This window comes from Pseudopipra pipra, chromosome 11 (assembly GCF_036250125.1).
Source record: "Pseudopipra pipra isolate bDixPip1 chromosome 11, bDixPip1.hap1, whole genome shotgun sequence".
NCBI lineage: Eukaryota > Metazoa > Chordata > Aves > Passeriformes > Pipridae > Pseudopipra > Pseudopipra pipra.
Genome location: NC_087559.1, coordinates 9675268 through 9691948, shown reverse-complemented (window position 1 = coordinate 9691948; position 16681 = coordinate 9675268). Strand labels below are relative to the sequence as shown.

The 16681-nt window shown below is 58.0% G+C and overlaps 2 protein-coding genes across 5 annotated transcripts in view; both read left to right on the top strand.

Moving 5' to 3' along the window:
- MTMR14 (myotubularin related protein 14) overlaps positions 1-9308 on the top strand; it is a 32321-nt gene extending 23013 nt beyond the window's left edge. Inside the window, exons 18-19 of one of the 2 annotated variants that reach the window (XM_064667419.1) lie at positions 5593-5748; positions 8949-9308. In XM_064667419.1, the coding sequence (XP_064523489.1) occupies positions 5593-5748; positions 8949-9126 (334 nt within the window). In that variant the 3' untranslated portion in view covers positions 9127-9308. The remainder of the gene's footprint in view (positions 1-5592; positions 5749-8948) is intronic. The other variant, XM_064667420.1, reaches the window with a different exon arrangement.
- Positions 9309-9475: 167 nt separating this feature from the next.
- CPNE9 (copine family member 9) lies at positions 9476-16681 on the top strand. Of its 3 annotated transcripts, none has more exons than XM_064667422.1 (20): positions 9476-9924; positions 11401-11441; positions 11526-11572; positions 11778-11881; positions 12091-12130; positions 12699-12775; positions 12990-13053; positions 13154-13257; positions 13338-13442; positions 13822-13863; positions 13956-14031; positions 14103-14156; positions 14264-14325; positions 14607-14653; positions 14734-14915; positions 15110-15237; positions 15353-15455; positions 15533-15590; positions 15690-15828; positions 15945-16110. In XM_064667422.1, exons 1-20 carry the CDS (start codon positions 9848-9850, stop codon positions 15991-15993), a joined length of 1599 nt encoding a protein of 532 aa, XP_064523492.1. In that variant the 5' UTR covers positions 9476-9847; the 3' UTR covers positions 15994-16110. The 3 variants fall into 3 exon arrangements, 2 of the variants coding, with proteins under 2 accessions (XP_064523492.1, XP_064523491.1); XR_010433430.1 differs by having other exon boundaries at positions 9477-9924; positions 15742-15828; positions 15945-16078; XM_064667421.1 differs by having other exon boundaries at positions 9481-9924; positions 15755-15828; positions 15945-16681.

Here is a 16681-nt window from a genome sequence, read left to right as displayed (position 1 = left end):
CACGATGGTAGTGCCGCAGTTCCTGTGTGTGGTCTCATGCCGTTCCCAAGGCCTGACAGGCTGTTCAGGGCTGGTGGCAAGCTTGCAGCAGTGCTCTGGAAGAAGCAGTTTATGATGCTTCAGCCAAATTCTGCTCTGAAAGAGCAATGAGGAGAAACAGAGGAGGCAGAAGAGCACCATGAGAGGGGTTAGGGTTGCCTTGTGAGACACTGACACAGGTGTCAGTGCACTTTTTGGGGCATGAGCATGGTTATGTTTTCTCCAGAGCCAGAGACTCTCTTACTCCAGTTGGCTTGATCTCCCTGCTTGGACTATGTTAGTCTGAATTAGTCTGGTGAGCTCCATGCAGGTACTGGATATCACAATACCTTCAGTCACCATTCTCCACCCCTCCAAGAAAAGAGTGAGTCCCGTTTTGGGTGGAGAAGAAGTGTATCTGTGATGAAAAGAGGAGGTAAATTCTGTCCCTTCACCTCCTGAAAAATGGTGGGACTAAGATGAAAAAGCAGGAGCACAGAGATTGATCAGGTTGCCAGAAATACCTTTATCCCTGCAGTGCTGCTCGCACTTACCACACAAGGCTCTTGAGATGAAGAAACTACTGTATTTGACTTCCTGATCCTCTGTTTGTGTGGCCATAGCAACAAACCACTTTTCTCAACTGCTGCTGCAGTGGTTAGAATGGTTGCTTGTAAAATGCCAGCAGGCATCCTTCAGGTAGTTCAAGTCAACAGCCCAGTTCAGGTGCTGGCAAGCAGGGGAGCTCCGGAGGGAACAGGAAGGCAGGAGAAGTGAGCAGGGCCTGGGAGGGGAACTGGGCTGTCCTAAAAGAAGGGGTCACAAATGCCCAGTCAGGCAGTGGGAGCCAAGCCCCACTCCTAACCAGGATGGCCTCACAGTTAACAGGCTGCTGCTGCTGTCACCTCACCAGCCCATCTTGTGGATTCTTCTCTGATCCAGAGGTCCTGGGTACCTTTAAATCCCAGGATGGTTCTTGTTAGGCAAAGCAATACAAAGGCAAATTCCTGACAGTCTTTCTGGTTTTTTCCAACGCGATGGTAAGATCACATCTGCTGAGGACAAACGTGCAGGAAGATACTATGCAGACTATTTGCAGAGTAGGACAAGGTGCTGCTAGTTCTACAGAGAGAGAGAGCTCTGAGTATGGCAGACAGCTTGCCTTGAATCAAACCCCTTGCATGCGAGGGGGTAACAGCTTGCAAACCATGTCCTCTGTTTGCATTTGACACAGTCTAAGTGTCCCATGACACTGCAGAAAAAATCTGTATCTGTGTCAGGGATTTAGCGTGTGTGTACGTGGCACTAATGTGGATTAGCAGCTGGATAATCTTTGGTTGAATGTGCTTTTGCTAAGTCAATTAAACAAAACCCAAAGTCCTGTGATCTGGAGAGTCGAGATTTGCAGGAGTTAAATCGCAGAGGATCTGCTTTGACCAACAGCCACAGAGAACTCCCTTATTTTACTTAAGGGCTGCAGATGGCTCAGCTGTGGGTCTGGAAGTCCAGTGAGAACAGAGCCAGAGAGAGAAGCTGCTGCCCCTTGACTTCGGGTGTTTTGTTAGTAGTGAGAAGACTGCGTGAGCACTGTGTGTCTTGTTCCTTACAGCCACCTTGCTCAGAAGGTTTATCTGTGATGTGACAGCTTGGGATAGTAACCACAGCAGGAGAGGAATTGTTTACAGGAATGTTTTCAGTAATTATTGCACGACTATGCCACAACATGGGCTTGCCGGCTGGCACATGACGTTCTGCAATCAGAAATGGTTGTGCTCGCAGAGGACGGGCTGCTCGGGCGATATCAGCCTGTAGATAACTGCCTGGGATTCAGCCAGGGCTCTCAGTACTTGGCAGAGAGCCACACTCCTTGCCAGCATTTCCCACGCAAAGGTGGGAAGGGCTGCCCTTTACTCCAGGTTGCCACAGTCTGCCTGCGCGTACAGAACCTACTTAACGCTTCAGTTTGAGGCACACAACATATGCTGGCAAATGAGCTGCTTCCCAAATAGTCCTAGGTGTGTAGAAGTACGTCAGGTGAGCGGGGGCAGCACGGGGCAGGATGGGAGCCTAGCTGTTGGCACTTGGCACCCATCTCAGTGACGTATTAAGAAAGAGAAGGATCCCTGAATGTTACTCTGCCTCCAGAGTTGGCTCTCCTCTGGCAGGCGAGTGTCCACGTGCTCTGAAATGCTCTGCCTTGTGCAGCATGTTGCATGGGAAGCACTGACCTAATTAAAAGGAACCATTGCAGGCTAGGAGCTGCCAGTTTATGGCCTGCGAGAGGTCCTTCCTTGTGTGAAGGAACAGCTTGCAGCTCATCTCTGTTTTGCTAATTTAATTTTGTTAATCTTGCACTTTTGAGGGAGTTTCTTCCCACTCATGGATCTGAAGAGGTGGGTGTGTGAAGCTCACTTTGATTCTTTTTCTGTCTGCCATTAGATGTCTGTGGCAGAGACAGTGACTTGAAGACTTGCTGTATCTCATCTCCTCCTGACATCCATGTCAGCTTTGCTGTCATTGTCCTGCTGCTTCCCCAGACCCTCCATGCTGCCCTCACATCTAGCCAGCCTCTGCCATGGCTGTCAAATGTTGCAAACATGTTGTTCTTACAGACCTGGGGTCTGGTCCTGGTGTCCCAGCAGCTCCAGTTTGCTCCAAGGGCCTCTGCAGCGAGACTTTCCAAGGAGCCCTCAGGGTAGAAATAACAGGAAGACTTTCACCTCTAGCATTGACTGGGATGCAGTCACCCCAGAAATCTGGTCTTGGTCTCAGGCCAAGCTCAGCTTTTAAGAAGCCCTGCTGCCCTTGCAGTGCAAACACAAGATTTCCCATGCCCTGCCTTCTCAGCCTTGGCCTCTGCTGTCTCTCAAGGCTGTTCAAGATGCTTGTTGATTGTGACACTTCCTCAGGAGCCTCCCTGGAGAAGACTTTGGGAATAAAGGGGAAAGTCTGCCACGATATGTAAGCTCTGCTGGCTAGGCTCAGATGTCTATGCTGGGAGAGAGGTGACCTGGACTCATTGCAGAGTCAATCAGTTTATTCATTTAATTGACAAGTGTTTATTCTGCTGCCTGGAAGCAAGACAAGGAATTGGCTGCCTTGAACTCCTAGACCCCAGTGTTGTTGGGTTAGATGTAACCTTACTAAGCTTGCACAGCTGCTTGACAGGGTTGGGGACCCTGGCAAGGGCTGGAGGGCCAGAGAGTCACTGAGAGTCAGTCCTGTGGGAGGTACGTGATGCTTTTATCAGCCTGTTCAAGACAGGATTCAAGAGATGACTTCATCCACCTCCAAGATCAGTCTAATCTTAGCTGACAACCATGGAAGGTGACCAGCAGCTGGAAGCTGAGACCACACACCCAAACTAGGAAACAATTTTCTGTTCACCTTCTTTAGCACAGAGTTACCTGACTGGTGTGGTTGTTGATATTGGGCAGAGGGAGACTTTTACTGTCCCTACTGCCCTCAATCATGACTTCCCATGTGGGCACAGTCTCCTGGGCAGGCTCTGGATACTGTTCTCCCTTTGCAAGAGCTGCAGAGCTCTGCTCAGTTCTTTTCACCTTCATCTGGAGCTCCTGCTGTAGCCCAGGCCCTCCTCTGCCATTCAGACTCGCTCCCTCCAGAACCTTTGTTTCTGCCTGGCTACAAACCTGTCCTCTGTTCAGCACTCATTACTTTTCTAGCAGAATCCCGTCCCTGCCTGCTTTCAGCCTGAGCCCATTGCCTATAGACTTCACTGCTTTAGTTCAGTTTCTTGTCACTGCGCGTGACATTCCCATTTTTCGCTGTCTGGCTGTGCTGTACTCTCAGGGAGGTGACATCCTCCTCTTCCCTCTGCACTGAGGCAGTATTCCTCTATGCTTCTGCCTGGCTTCCTGCACTGTTCCCAGCATGGCACTGTGCTCTTGGCCCAAATGCTCTGCCTGCTCTCCTTCACACTGACTTCCAAAGGCAGGGAGAGGTGTAGATGTCACTGAAGAGCTGCTCCCCCTCCCTTACAAATTCTTTGCTTTCCAGGGAAGGTTATCCCTGTCTGATTTCTACAAGGTCTTTCTAAGGGTATATGCTGCACTTTTGCTTTCAGTGAAGTGCCCTTGTTCTTACTTTGGCATTATGTGCCCCAGGAAAGACACCTTTTTGCAAGAAGGGGTTCTCCCAGTACTCTGACCCTCACTTCTTGGTTCACTGAGCAGCCAAAGAACAAGAACAGGTGAAGCTCTGCCCTTCCTGATTTCTGCTGTGATGCCCTTCCAGAGCCTGAGCTGCCAGACAGGGGTGTTACCCCCAAACTGTAGCTGTGATGGGAAGCTGGCATGCAGGGAGCTGTGTGACTCCCCTTCTCTGCTTGCACAGCCAAGTTAGGACCATATTTCAGACTACTCAAACTTGGCTGTATTGATCAGACTAGTTAAATGGCAGGCCTGGAATTAGATCGAGGTTGCAAATAGGTTTCCTGCTGTGCGTCTCTTCCCACCATTGCCTTCCAGTCTTGCTCAGGTCTTTCTTGCTGTGGGAGATCCTGTCTTCCTGGCTGTTCTCCTGGTCCCTTGGGGAGCAGCTGCAGTGCGCCACTGCTATTCTTAGCTGTGAAGACAGCGTGCAACTACCTGGCCCAGCAGAGCTGGAGCTGGTGCACTGCTCTCTGCCCAGCAGAACTCAGATAAATTATCCAGAAGATCTTGGTAGTGTGTAATTGAGCAGCTCTGCCACAGGCTGTGCTTCCAGCTATGTACACTCTGCTGTGCAGCAAGGCACAGTAATTGCTTGCTCCCTTGGAAGCCAAGAGCTCTGGGTTTGTCTCAAGTGATTGTGCCCTCTTCTCCGAGATTTTGGAGGGACGCCTCAGATTTACTTACTGTGTTTCATGCTTCCTTCTTTCCTGGTGGGAGGTTGCGTACATCAAACAATTATTCTCCCTTGGCTATTTATCCTGTCTTAAAGATGTTTCGTCACCTGGTTTCTGGCGCAGTCCTTTCTTCTAACATAAGAATAAAAAGTTCAGGTGCTGGAGGGAGGTGCTCTGGGGGTGTCTTGAGCATTGCTCTGTTCAGATTTGGTGGGGATGCCTCAAGAGAGATCTGCTTTCTAACTGCTGCCGGTACAAGGATCTCTTAAGTCTTTCTCAGCACTAACCAAATCACAACCTTCATTCACTGTTCTGCCCTGGGATGTGCTAACAGCTACAACAAGCAACAGGGAAATGCCCCTTGTACAGCGCAACATCCACATCTGTGAGGGATTCAGGGCAAGATGTGCTGTTGCATCTCACTAATGGATTTCTCAGTTCTGCATGGCCATCTGCTTCTTGCTGGCTCTCTCCTGTCCGGCTCCTGTTGTGCTCCTGCAGCTTTGTCGGCCCCAGCCAGCTTGGCTCTGCCCTCGCTTTCAAAGGAAAAGCTTGGCCTGGGGCCCAGCCAGAGCTGCATGTTGCACCCTGGTCCCCGAGTGTCAACGCTGCTGGCACAGGCGCTGCTGGCCGTCCGCCCGGCAGGTCCCTGGCACCAGCGCCCGTGAAAGGCATGTGGCTGATGACCTGACTGATCGTGCCATCTCCCTCTCTCTCTGCCCCAGATCGGCGGACCATTCTCTGCCCGGATCTTCCGTTTCCACAGACTTTGGCAGCTGGCAGATGGTGACAGGGTGTGGCAGTATTCGGGAGCAGGCAATCCTGAGCGCAGACGCCTCTCTCCCTTGCAGCTTCCCGGATGAGTTCCCTAGCACTTGCCTGTAAGTGTCTCAAATGCAGGACCTCTCCTTGGGTCTCTTGGCTGGCTGCGAGCACTGGAACTTTATCACCCTGGCACTTTCAGAGAAGCCTGGGAGCCCATAACAAACCGTTCCATCTTCTCTGCCTTGATGTTTTCCATCCGCAAACTCAGTCCCTGAGCACTCTTTACTTATGCTGAACATGGAAAGAAGCTGGTACTTTCTCTGCCTAATGATGGGGGAGCACTTTGCCTTCTGTAGGAAGAAGAGGCTTTTCTCTCTTCCCCGAAGATGCTGAATTTGGGCATAATAGAGTGCATTCGAGGATGCATGTTTGTCAGGACAGGACTGGTAACCCAGATTTTCTTGCTTTTTTGAATTTTGCTCACCTACATCTCCCCACTGGGGTCAGATCCTTGCTGCTGTAAGAGAAGGGCTTTCCTTCTGTAACCGTGATTTTGTCTGGCCTTGCACAGCATCATTTGCAGGTGCTGCATCTGGCCAGTGCAGAGCCACAGGGACGCTCCATCCTGCCACATCCTGCCACGTAAAATGGCTGGGAGGTAAATGTTCCTCCCCAAATAGAAAGCCACCTCTGGATGCTTGAAAGGCTGGAGATGTGCTTTAATTGCTGTTAGAGGAGAACCTTGGCTTGTGCCTTCAGGCTGCAAACTCTCCATCAAGAAGCTGAAATGGCAGATCAGGGGCTGCTGCTAGCAAGCAGTGCGAGAGCTGTGCTGCCAGACACTCAGTCCCTGACCGAGATCTGTGTACGTGCTTTGGAGGCAGAGGGCAAACGACATCTCCTGTGAGACAGGCTGGCTGCCCTGGCTCACTATCTCGTGTGGCTGCGTGCTGTGCTGCTGAACAGAACAGAGCAGAGCAGTTACAGTGCCCTCAAGTTACAGTGAAGCTACAAGACCTATGAATTGACAGATCAAAAAATCACAAGAGATGTTGAACATGGCCTGGCTGGCATTTGCACTCCTCCTTTCCTGAGGACATGCTGAGCTGCTCCTCTAGTTCTTTGAAGATGGGCAAGGGAGCAGAAGGGACTGAAGGATGGGCATCTGAATAGTGACTACTGTGCCCCTAACCTGGCTGTGCTTGGCTGCTGAACACCAGCAAGTTGTTGCTGCCCTTGGAGTTGGATCCAATGTCAGAATGGGGAATTCAGTAGAGAAACGTGAATCAAAGTTGAGAGGCCTTAAGCTCATGCACTTTGGAGGGTGGCTGCTTGGGGAGGTGGGTTCAAAGGAAGGGGAACAGCGGTGGTGCTTCTCCTATGGGTGCTCTGCCCCTTCAGCTGTTCACTAGAGCTGTGGGGTGCTTTGGGGTCTGCTGCGGGTGCTGGAACCAGCCACCATGTGGAAGGGATGAAGAGTTCCCAGGGATGTTGTGTTGAGCTTAACCTGAGGCCTCCACCCTCCTTCTGCTCTGCATCAGCCCTGTTTGCTCAGGGCCCCATTGTGGTTTTATCCCATTTTTTCTCAGCCTGGCACAGTTGATTTTTTTAAAAATTCCATTTAAGTTCCCACTTTGCATCTCCACTGGCAGCAGCTCGATGAAGGTACGCTTTTCACAGCCTACTTCTTGTGCTTGTGTGGGGCTTGTCAGGGCTTACTTTGAGCTGGGGCTTTGACAGCCTCCTCTCATGCTGCACCCCAAGCTGCAGGCGAGCGGGCAGGCTGTAGGAAGTGTAGCGGGGCAGAGTGCCGTGGATTTGGCAAGGAAGCGCGACCTGCCTCCGCAGGGAACTGCTCGGGGTGAAGTGGTGCAGCTGGGTCTGCAGGGCTTGCTGTGGAGCAGTGGCCGGCTGCTTGACCCTGTGCCTTGGAGCGTCTTACTCCGTGAAAGAACCCCAAAAGTCCAAACACAAAATCTGCCCTGTAAAGAAGTGTGAGAGCCACAAGCCACGGGACCTAACTGCTGCACACCCTCGCTTACCTCTGCACATGACATCTAAGATCACTGCACTCGGGTGCAAGTAAGTCCTGCCTTCGTGGAGCTTATTTTTAATGCTAGCAGGTTTTCAAGTTCCATGTCCTAATTAGGTTGCCAAAAAGCATCTTTTTAATGTGTTTAGATATGTTGTTGCCTTTTTTTTGCCCTCTGGCTTCTCTTTATTATCAGACACAGTAAACAGCGGCCTGGTTGGCTGCCTCAGCATCGCTTGCTGTTTATAGGCCTCCCACCATATCCTCTTGCTGCTGTTTCCGGACCGAAGCTGTTGGCTGTGGGTGGTTAACACTTCCATTCAGATGAGCTGTGCCAATTTATAGCCAGCCCAGGCGCTGGAGAGATTAAAGAGAATTTTTTATGGGGAAGGTTCGCACTGTGCCCTTGGAGTGACCTTTGAGGAATGTCTTAATCTCTCTGGGAACCACTGGCATGTTGCAGAGGCACCACAGCAAGGACTGTTTTAGGCCAGAGCGCTTGGAACAGCTGCCTCTGAGCCCCAGCCTTGCTTTCCCCTGCTCCCTCAGCTGAAATTTCACCTTCCCTCGGCCATCTTCCCCCTACCCCTAACCAGGTGTGTGGATCAGCTGGAGAGGAGAGCAGGTCCCATGGGAAGCCATGCCCTACTCTGCTCCTGCTTGCCAAGAGCAGCCGTGCGAGGGAGCAGAAGTAAAGCGCTGCTCAGGTCTTCTCTTCTTGCGGCTGGAGCATTCCTTGGGGCTTTTGTCACCTTGTCTGCTCCCTCTCAGCCCCCCTTCCCCAAAGCTGTCTGTGCTGGAACAAGCATGAGAGACTGAGGCTAGTGGCAGTGAGGGATGGTTGCAAGTCGGTTGGAAGCAACTGTCCAGGCATGGCACATGTGGACAGGCTCCATCTGGGAATGCTGTGCGAGGAGGGGAGGGAGCTGGCGCAGGGGTTGACATCACCACCCACTTGGCCAAAGCACCACTTTGTATATGAACTGTGGCCTTGTGAGCACCATGGTGGTGGGAGAAACTGGGGAGGGGGTGTGTGTGAAGGAGGAGACCTGGGGGGAGCAGGAGGCTGTGAGCAGCTCCATGGCTTGGATGAGGGGGCAGTGGGACCAGCTGCTGTAGACAGAGCTTTTTGGGGCTGGCACAGCCTCAGCCACTGCAGCCAGTTGAGCACCACAGACCTGCTGGCACTGTGGACAGAGATCCAGCCCTGCTGCCAGCCCTTTGTAAGAGCTGGGAAGTGGGGAGGGATGGCTGCAATCACTGACCTCCCCTTCTCTCTCCTAGGCTGGTGTCGGCAAGCGACCGTGAGTCCCGGCTGGAAGAAGTGCGTTCCGCCTTTCTGGCCAGCTACAGCCGGACCATCGGCCTGAAGGCCGTGCCCCCCAGCCCCTCAGGGGCCATCGGTGGCCTCCTCGAGCAATTTGCAAGGGGCGTGGGACTGAGAGGCAGCAGCACCCTCTGAACACAGCGTTCCCCGACCACTGCCTGGAAAACCGGGACTGGCGAGTCCCCCTGCAGAGTCCTGGGACCCCCTTCTCGGTGGGGGCACCTGCTGCACCCAGTGCCCGCCGCCGGCCCCCCCTGCCTGGGGCTGGGGGGTGCGGGGGCTTCGGCGAGTCTCTGCAGTAAATGACCCGAGCTGTGCCCTCTCCTGCCTCCTCTCTGGGCTGCGGGTGGCCGGGCGGGGGGCGGCGTGGGGGGAGCCGCTCTGCCGGGGGCGCTGCTCACTCTAAATAGTCCGGCCCACGCTCCGGGAGCGGCGGCACCGAAATAACGCCGAGCTGGGACCGGGAGGGCGGGATGGGGGCTGAGCCCCCTCTGCCCGGGACTGGGGAGCAGAGCTGAGGCCGCAGCCCCGGGCGGGAGGTCCCGGGGGAGCCGGGCCGGGAGTTGGGGCTGAGCCGCCCCCGGTGCCCGGGGGGGCGGTGCCGGCGGGAGAGGACCGTCGTGCCCAAGATGTGCTGTGCCTGTGCCGAGCCGCCCCGTGCCCGTCCCGTTCCTCTGCGGAGCCGTGCCTGAGGCGAGACGTTCCCGAGCTGTGCGGTGCCGTGCTCGAGCCGTGCCCGTGTCTGTGCCGTGCTCGAGCCGTGCCGAGCCGTGCCCGTGCCGTACCCGCCCCCGGGCGCGCCTCCTCGGCGGCGCGGGAGGAGGCGGCGCGGAGCATCGGCGGCGCCCGGGCGGGGATGGCGGCTCCGGGAGCGCTGGAGCCGGCGACCGGCAGCGTGCCGGGCACCAAGGTGGAGCTCACCGTGTCCTGCCGGTGAGCCGGGAGCGGGGCGGGGGAGCGGGCGGGCGGTGGCTGGTCTCTGGACAGGAGTGGGTGCGAAATGTACCGGGATGCGCTGCGTGGCTGCTTGCCGCGTCCCGCTACCCGCAGGTCAGCCCCTGGCTCCGGGGGCTGTGGGCTGCGGGTCGTGCTCGCTCTCCGGGTAGCTCTCGGTGCCACGGTGTGTGCCCAGCGCTCCTCTGCCCTGCTGCCACACGTGGGGACAGGTCAGGATGCTGGCCCCGGGCACGGCTGCTGGAGCGACCTGCTGCCCTCACCCGGAGCAGGGGCGCGGGACGGCCCCGCTCGGGGCGATGTTTGTGGGACCTGGGTGATGCTGGCGGAGCGCAGGGTGCCGGCGCTGGCTGTAAGCGGCTGCCCGGCTCTCCCCGACTCGGCGAGCCCGGTGCAAGGCAACGGAACCGGGAGCGGAGCAGCCTTGGCGATGGCGGGACGAGGGCTGCGGGAGAGGGGCTGCTCGGTGCCCTGACTCCTGATCGGGGTCCGTGGGGCAAGCGGCCGTGGCTGAGCCAATCTGCCAGCGGCTAAATATAGCCGGAGGCACCACTGCCCGCGGCCGGGGGTCCTGCCCGCAGGGATCGGCACCAGGAGCCTCCTGGGCGGCTCCTGTGGCACAGAGCGCCCTGCCCGGGTGGGCACTTCTAGCACATCCTGCAAACTCTGGGTCGGGCCAGGGGCTGCCCTACCCTCTCCCTGCGGCTGAGCCCCGGCTCCCGCTGCCAGCCCCACGGACAGCAGGCAGAGGGGCTGCAGGGCCGGGGGACCGGGCAGCTCCGGGCAGGGACCGGGGATCGCACCTGGAGACAGTCCAGGGCAGGGGCAGCCTTCGGCTTCGCAGCCCCACGGCTCAGCCCTGTGCAGGGTGGGGTCTCTCTCCTGCGCGCTGGGGCCAGGGGAGCTGGCTTAGCCCGCAAAACCTGGCCGTGCACCCACCCTGTGCTGACACCTCGGGGGTGCGGGAAGTATCCCAGCAGAGCCGGTCACAGCCCCCGGCACTTTCCGGCGTCACACCGTGCACAGGACGACGATCAATCGCTCTGCCGGTAGCTGTGTCGGGGGGTGCCCTCCGGCTGCCCGGCCCCTGCTCCAAGTGCCTCCTTTCTTCTCACTTCTGCACCCCGCCATTAGCCACGCTCCTGCTGCCGGGGCGCGGCGGGCACTCAGCCGGCGCCGGCGGCACCGGGGAAGGTTTCATCCTGTAAATGGGTTCCCTGTCATGTTCAATCATCATCAGCGCTGGAGACGCTGCTCGCCGCTCGCCCCGCTGTCCCACCGAACCTTGCGGTGGGAGCCAGCGTGTCTCCCTGGAGTGCCGGGGCTCTTAGCCACGGGTGCCAGCACGGGCTTCTGGCATTGTGCTGGCCCATGATCGGGGGGTGGACATGGGGACCCGTTGTGGGGCCGGGTGGGTGGCACTCTGGGTGGCTCACACCTGGCTCTGTTCCCCAGGAACCTGCTGGACATGGACACCTTCTCCAAGTCTGACCCAGGTGGGTGGCAGGGCTGAGCGGGGGGCATGGCATGGCACAGATACGGCATGGCACGGCAACCTGGCTCTGCTCCTCTCTCCGCAGTGGTGGTCCTTTTTGTGCAGGGCTCAGGGAGCAGCGAGTGGAAGGAGGTGAGCATGGCCCCTGCTCCTGGCTAATCCCTGGCTGGGTTAAACGGGCCCATATGGCCACCCGTGTCCACGCTAATGATCCTTCCCCGTCCACGCTAATGATCCGGCCCCGCTAGCAGTGCTAATCCCCCACCGGGATTAGCGCCGAGGCAGCTGCGATGGGGAGGGGTCCTGGGGGGGGCCATTCTCACCCCTCTCCCTGCAGTTTGGACGCACTGAGGTGATCGACAACACCCTGAACCCCGACTTTGTCCGCAAGTTCGTCCTCGACTACTACTTTGAGGAGAAGCAAAACCTCCGCTTTGATGTGTGAGTAGGGTGGCTGGGGAAGGGCTTGGCTCCACTCAGGGTGTAATAAAGCACCAAGTCAGTGATAAATAAGGATAATAAGTAAGGAAAATAAATAAAGATAATAAATAAGGATACAGTGGCAAAAAGCCCAGATGGGTGGGGAAGCTGGGCTGTGTGCCGGGGCACCCCCGCAGTCACCAGCTCAGGGCTCTGCTCTCCCACACCAGCTACAACGTGGACTCCAAGAGCTGCTCTGCCTTAAAGCAGGTGAGGACAGCTTGTGCCGGGAGGGACATGTGGTAGGACACCCTGAGGTTGCGCCCAGTGTGGGTGCTATCCCAGGGGGAACAGGTGCCCCTTGGAAGGTTCTAACCCACTTTCCATCTCTCCATGCCCCATGGGGACTGGCAGAAGGTAAGTGCCCGTCATGTACCAGCACCTGCTCTGCCCTGGTAACTCAGCCCTCATGGGGATGCCTGGTGGGGCAGGATGGGGCCAGGACACTCTATGGGAGTGGCTTTTGGAGGGGCAGGATGGATGAAGGGTGGCCCAAGGAGTCCAGGATGGGTCCAGGGCTGTAGACTGGGCCTGGGGGCACAGAATGAGTGCAAGGCACACGGAGTGGGCACCTGGGGTGGTCCTGGGGGTGCGCAATGGGTCCTGGGCTGGGAGGTGGCTCTCAGGACACAGGGTGGATTTAGGACACTTGAGGTGGCCCTGAGACAAACTGGTGGCAGGTCCCATGGATGGGTTAGAAGGGTGAAGGGTGAATGTGGGTGGTGAGGGACTGTGACAAAACCCTGTGGGGTCTCACAATGCTGTGTTTGGGGCACAGGACTTCCTGGGGCAGGCATTTGTGGCACTGGGGGAGGTGATTGGGGCCCAGCGGGGACGCCTGGAGAGACCCCTCACGTGAGTCATACCCTGTGGTGGGGTGAGGAATGGGTCCCACACTGTGTCCCCACTACCTGCCCCATGAGACCCCTCCCTGAATGTCCTGCACTCTGGGGACTCTGGTCACACTGCCAAGCACCAGCTGTGGGACACAAGCCTCAACCCTGACCCCACCTCTTGCCCCTGGCCTGTCCTCCTTGTCCCCAAGCTGATGGGGTGCCTCTGGCCCCAGGGGGGTCCCAGGAAAGCGGTGTGGGACCATCCTGCTGCTGGCTGAGGAGCTGAGCAACTGCCGGGTGAGTGTCCTGGTGAGGAGGGGGCTGCATGGCCACAGCACAGGCAGCTGCTGGTGCTTGGGGTGAGGAGGTAGCTGGCAGTGACAGTCCCTGTCCCCAGGACATCATCACAATGCAGCTGTGTGCCAACAAGCTGGACAAGAAGGACTTCTTTGGAAAATCTGACCCCTTCCTCGTCTTCTACCGCAGCAATGAGGATGGCACGTGAGCGCAGGGGCCTGGAAGGGTGGGCAGGGTGCTGGCATCACCAATAGGTGTACCTCAACCCTGCCCTGTCCCCACAGTTTCACCATCTGCCATAAGACAGAGGTGGTGAAGAACACACTCAACCCGGTGTGGCAGCCCTTCACCATCCCCGTGCGTGCCCTCTGCAACGGTGACTACGACCGGTATGGGAACAGGGATAGGGAGAGGGACAGGGGCAGCTGTGGGGCCAGAGCAGGGAATGAGCAGTTCTTTGTGGGCTTTGCCCCACTGCAGCAACAGGCAGCTCAGAATTGGGTCCTGACTGGGCTTTTTTTTCCTCTTTTGCAACCCAAATTACATAGAATCATCCCTCTCCTTTCCAGAGCCCCTACCATGACCCAAATTTCCCACTTCCCTCCCAGCAGAGCTGCAGGCCGGGCAGGCAGGGCAGCTCTGCTGGCAGCTGGCAGGCAGGGTGCTTGCTGTGGGGTGGGCTGAGGGGCTGGGTGTCCCCAGACATGGGGTCAGAGGGGCTGTGCCAGCCAGGCTGACAGCTCACCTGCTGCCCACCTTTGCTTTCAGGACGGTGAAGATAGATGTGTACGACTGGGACCGGGATGGGAGGTAAGGCAGGGGACACTGGGGTGCTGCTACCGTTTCCTGGGGTGCCCCTCACCAGGGTGCCTGGCCATGCCCACCCCACATTCCCCCCACAGCCACGACTTCATCGGGGAATTTGCCACAAGCTACCGGGAGCTGTCTCGAGCACAGAGTCAGTTCACAGTGTATGAGGTAGGGCTGTGGGTTGGGAGCAGGGACGGGGGACAGCCCACGCTGTGACTGACCCGCCCCTGTGCCCCCAGGTGCTGAATCCCCGGAAGAAATGCAAGAAGAAGAAATATGTGAATTCCGGCACCGTGAGTGGGCCGTTCCTGGGGCTCCTGTCTTCGGGGGGCTGGGGCTGCTCCCTTTGCTGCACCTGCCGGGGTCAGGGGTCAATGGGTCTGATCTCCTGTGCCCGCAGGTGACACTGCTCTCCTTCTCGGTCGAGTCCGAGTTCACCTTCGTTGACTACATCCGGGGCGGGTGAGTGGGGGGCCAGGAGCCCTCTGGCTCCTCGAGACCCCCCCGTGGGTGAGGGTCTCAGGGCAAGGATGGTGGTGACGGTGAAGGTGCAGCCTGAGGGTGACAAGGGGACAGTGGGGCTGGGGAGGGGGTGCGGGACGGTGGCACTGGGCCGTGGGTGCTGGCTGGGGACAGGGGGGCCTAGATGATGGGTCCAGATGGGGGAACACCCACACCGTGGGGCTGGAAGATGGTATCCCTGTGCCGTGGGGCCGGCAGCCTCCCTCGCTCTCCCCTCCAAGGACACAGCTGAATTTCACCGTCGCCATTGACTTCACGGCCTCCAACGGTGAGTGCAGCCTGTGTCTGGGGGGTCCCCGTCGCTGTGGGGCTGGCCATGGGGTGGGTGCGACGGGCACTGTGCTGCAGGGTTGCCATCACAGCCCACCTCGCTGCACTACGTGAGCCCCTACCAGCTGAGCGCCTATGCCCTGGCATTGAAGGCAGTGGGGGAGGTCATCCAGGACTACGACAGTGACAAGCTCTTCCCTGCCTACGGCTTCGGTGCCAAAGTCCCACCCGACGGCAAGATCTCCCACCAGTTCCCCCTGGTGCGCCCTCCCTGTGGGGCAGGGCTGAGGGTGAACCCAGACCTCCCGGCTGTGGGGCAGGGCTGGCTGTGGGGTGCCCACAGCAGCTTGGCGAGAAGGGGAAGCACCCTGGCCACATCCTGCCCTGGAATCCCACAGCCTGGGGGACACCGGGAGCTGTGGTTCCCCTCCAAGAACCCATCCCTATCCCCCAGAACAACAATGCAGAGAACCCCAGCTGTTGTGGCATTGAGGGTGTGCTGGAGTCCTACCTCCAGAGCCTGCGCACCGTCCAGCTCTACGGTCCTACCAACTTCGCCCCCGTCATCAACCAGGTGGCAGGGTGAGCACCAGGGGACTCTCCCCTTTGCCATCCCCAAATGTCATCAGTCCCGCAGCAGGGACAGTTGCCCCACGCCAGTGGGATGCTGGAGGGACCCCATCCCTTGTCCCCATAGGACAGCTGCCCAGGTGACTGACGGCTCGCAGTACCACGTCCTCCTCATCATCACTGACGGCGTCATCTCCGACATGCTGCAGACCAAGGAGGCCATTGTCACTGTAAGTGCACCATCGTTGTTGTGAGTTCACCCCACATTGGGCACTACCCCAGCTGACACCCTGCCTCTGCTCCACAGGCTTCTGCCTTGCCCATGTCCATCATCATTGTGGGAGTGGGTCCGGCTGAGTTTGAGGGTGAGTTGGGACTTGGGGACACCATGGAAGGGGAATAGAAGCATGTCCCTTCCTCCAGGACCCCAAAGACATCCAAAGGGATGGTGTTGGCATCCAAAGGGATGGTGTTTCCATCCCCGGTGTTCACCCCACCGAGGCTTGGTGACACCAGCTGTCACCCTCAGCCATGGAGGAGCTGGATGGTGATGAGGTGCGGTTGTCTTCCCGTGGGCGGTTCGCTGAGAGGGACATTGTACAGGTAACACTGGCATTGAGCCCAGCCCCCCATGGGTGAGAGATGCTCAGCCCCCTTCGCTCATCCCCCACAGCAACAGGGTTGTTTCCAACTGGGCTGCAACCTTCTTGCCCTCAAAGTTTGTGCCATTTCGGGATTACGTGGATGACTCGGGCAACCAGGTGCTGAGCATGGCCCGCCTGGCCAAGGATGTGCTGGCTGAGATCCCTGAGCAGCTGCTCTCCTACATGAAGACCCGTGACATCAAACCCCGCCGGGCAGACCCTGAGTAGCTCCTCCAAGAGCCGTGGGATAAGCTGGTGGGGCAAGGATGTGTCATCTTTCCTCTGCCAGTGGCCAGGGCTTAGCCATGGAGATGTGGCCCCACAAGGCAGATAATCAGCTGCTACAGTTGGTGAAAACGGTTGGTGAAAACGGGGCTGTGACCCTCTTCTGGCAGCGAGACCACAGGGCTGGATGTCCGTGGCTGCCCTGATGTCCAGCAGCACGGTGGGGCTGGCTCGGACCACGCAGTCCCATCCCTCGGGCAGGGCCAGTGCCTGAGTCCGGGCGGTTGGGGGGCCACAGTGCGTGTGTGTGTGTCCCGGGAGGGCAGCCTGGCACCTGTCCCAGGGCAAGGCTGACCCTGGGTGCCTGCCGGGGGTCACAACCCTGCTGCTCCTTGGGGCACCCTGTTCCTGCCTGCACCCCATTCCTGCCTGCACCCCTCTCTTGCCTGCGTCCCACTCCCGCGGCCTGACCCGGCCTGCCCCATGGCCCGCCCCGCGGCCCGGGGTCCCGCAGCCGGGGGGTGCCGGGGCGGAGGGCAGGCGGGTCTGTACCGCATTACCGACTGTAAATAAACTGCTCAACCGGG

Bases quoted from the DNA above. Each gene is read 5' to 3' on its own strand.
- CPNE9 (XM_064667421.1), top strand. From the start codon at position 9,848: ATGGCGGCTCCGGGAGCGCTGGAGCCGGCGACCGGCAGCGTGCCGGGC. The intron at 14,032-14,102 runs GTAGGGCTGTGG...CTGTGCCCCCAG, and splicing joins GTCAGTTCACAGTGTATGAG to GTGCTGAATCCCCGGAAGAA. The intron at 15,591-15,754 runs GTGAGTTGGGAC...TGTCACCCTCAG, and splicing joins GGGTCCGGCTGAGTTTGAGG to CCATGGAGGAGCTGGATGGT.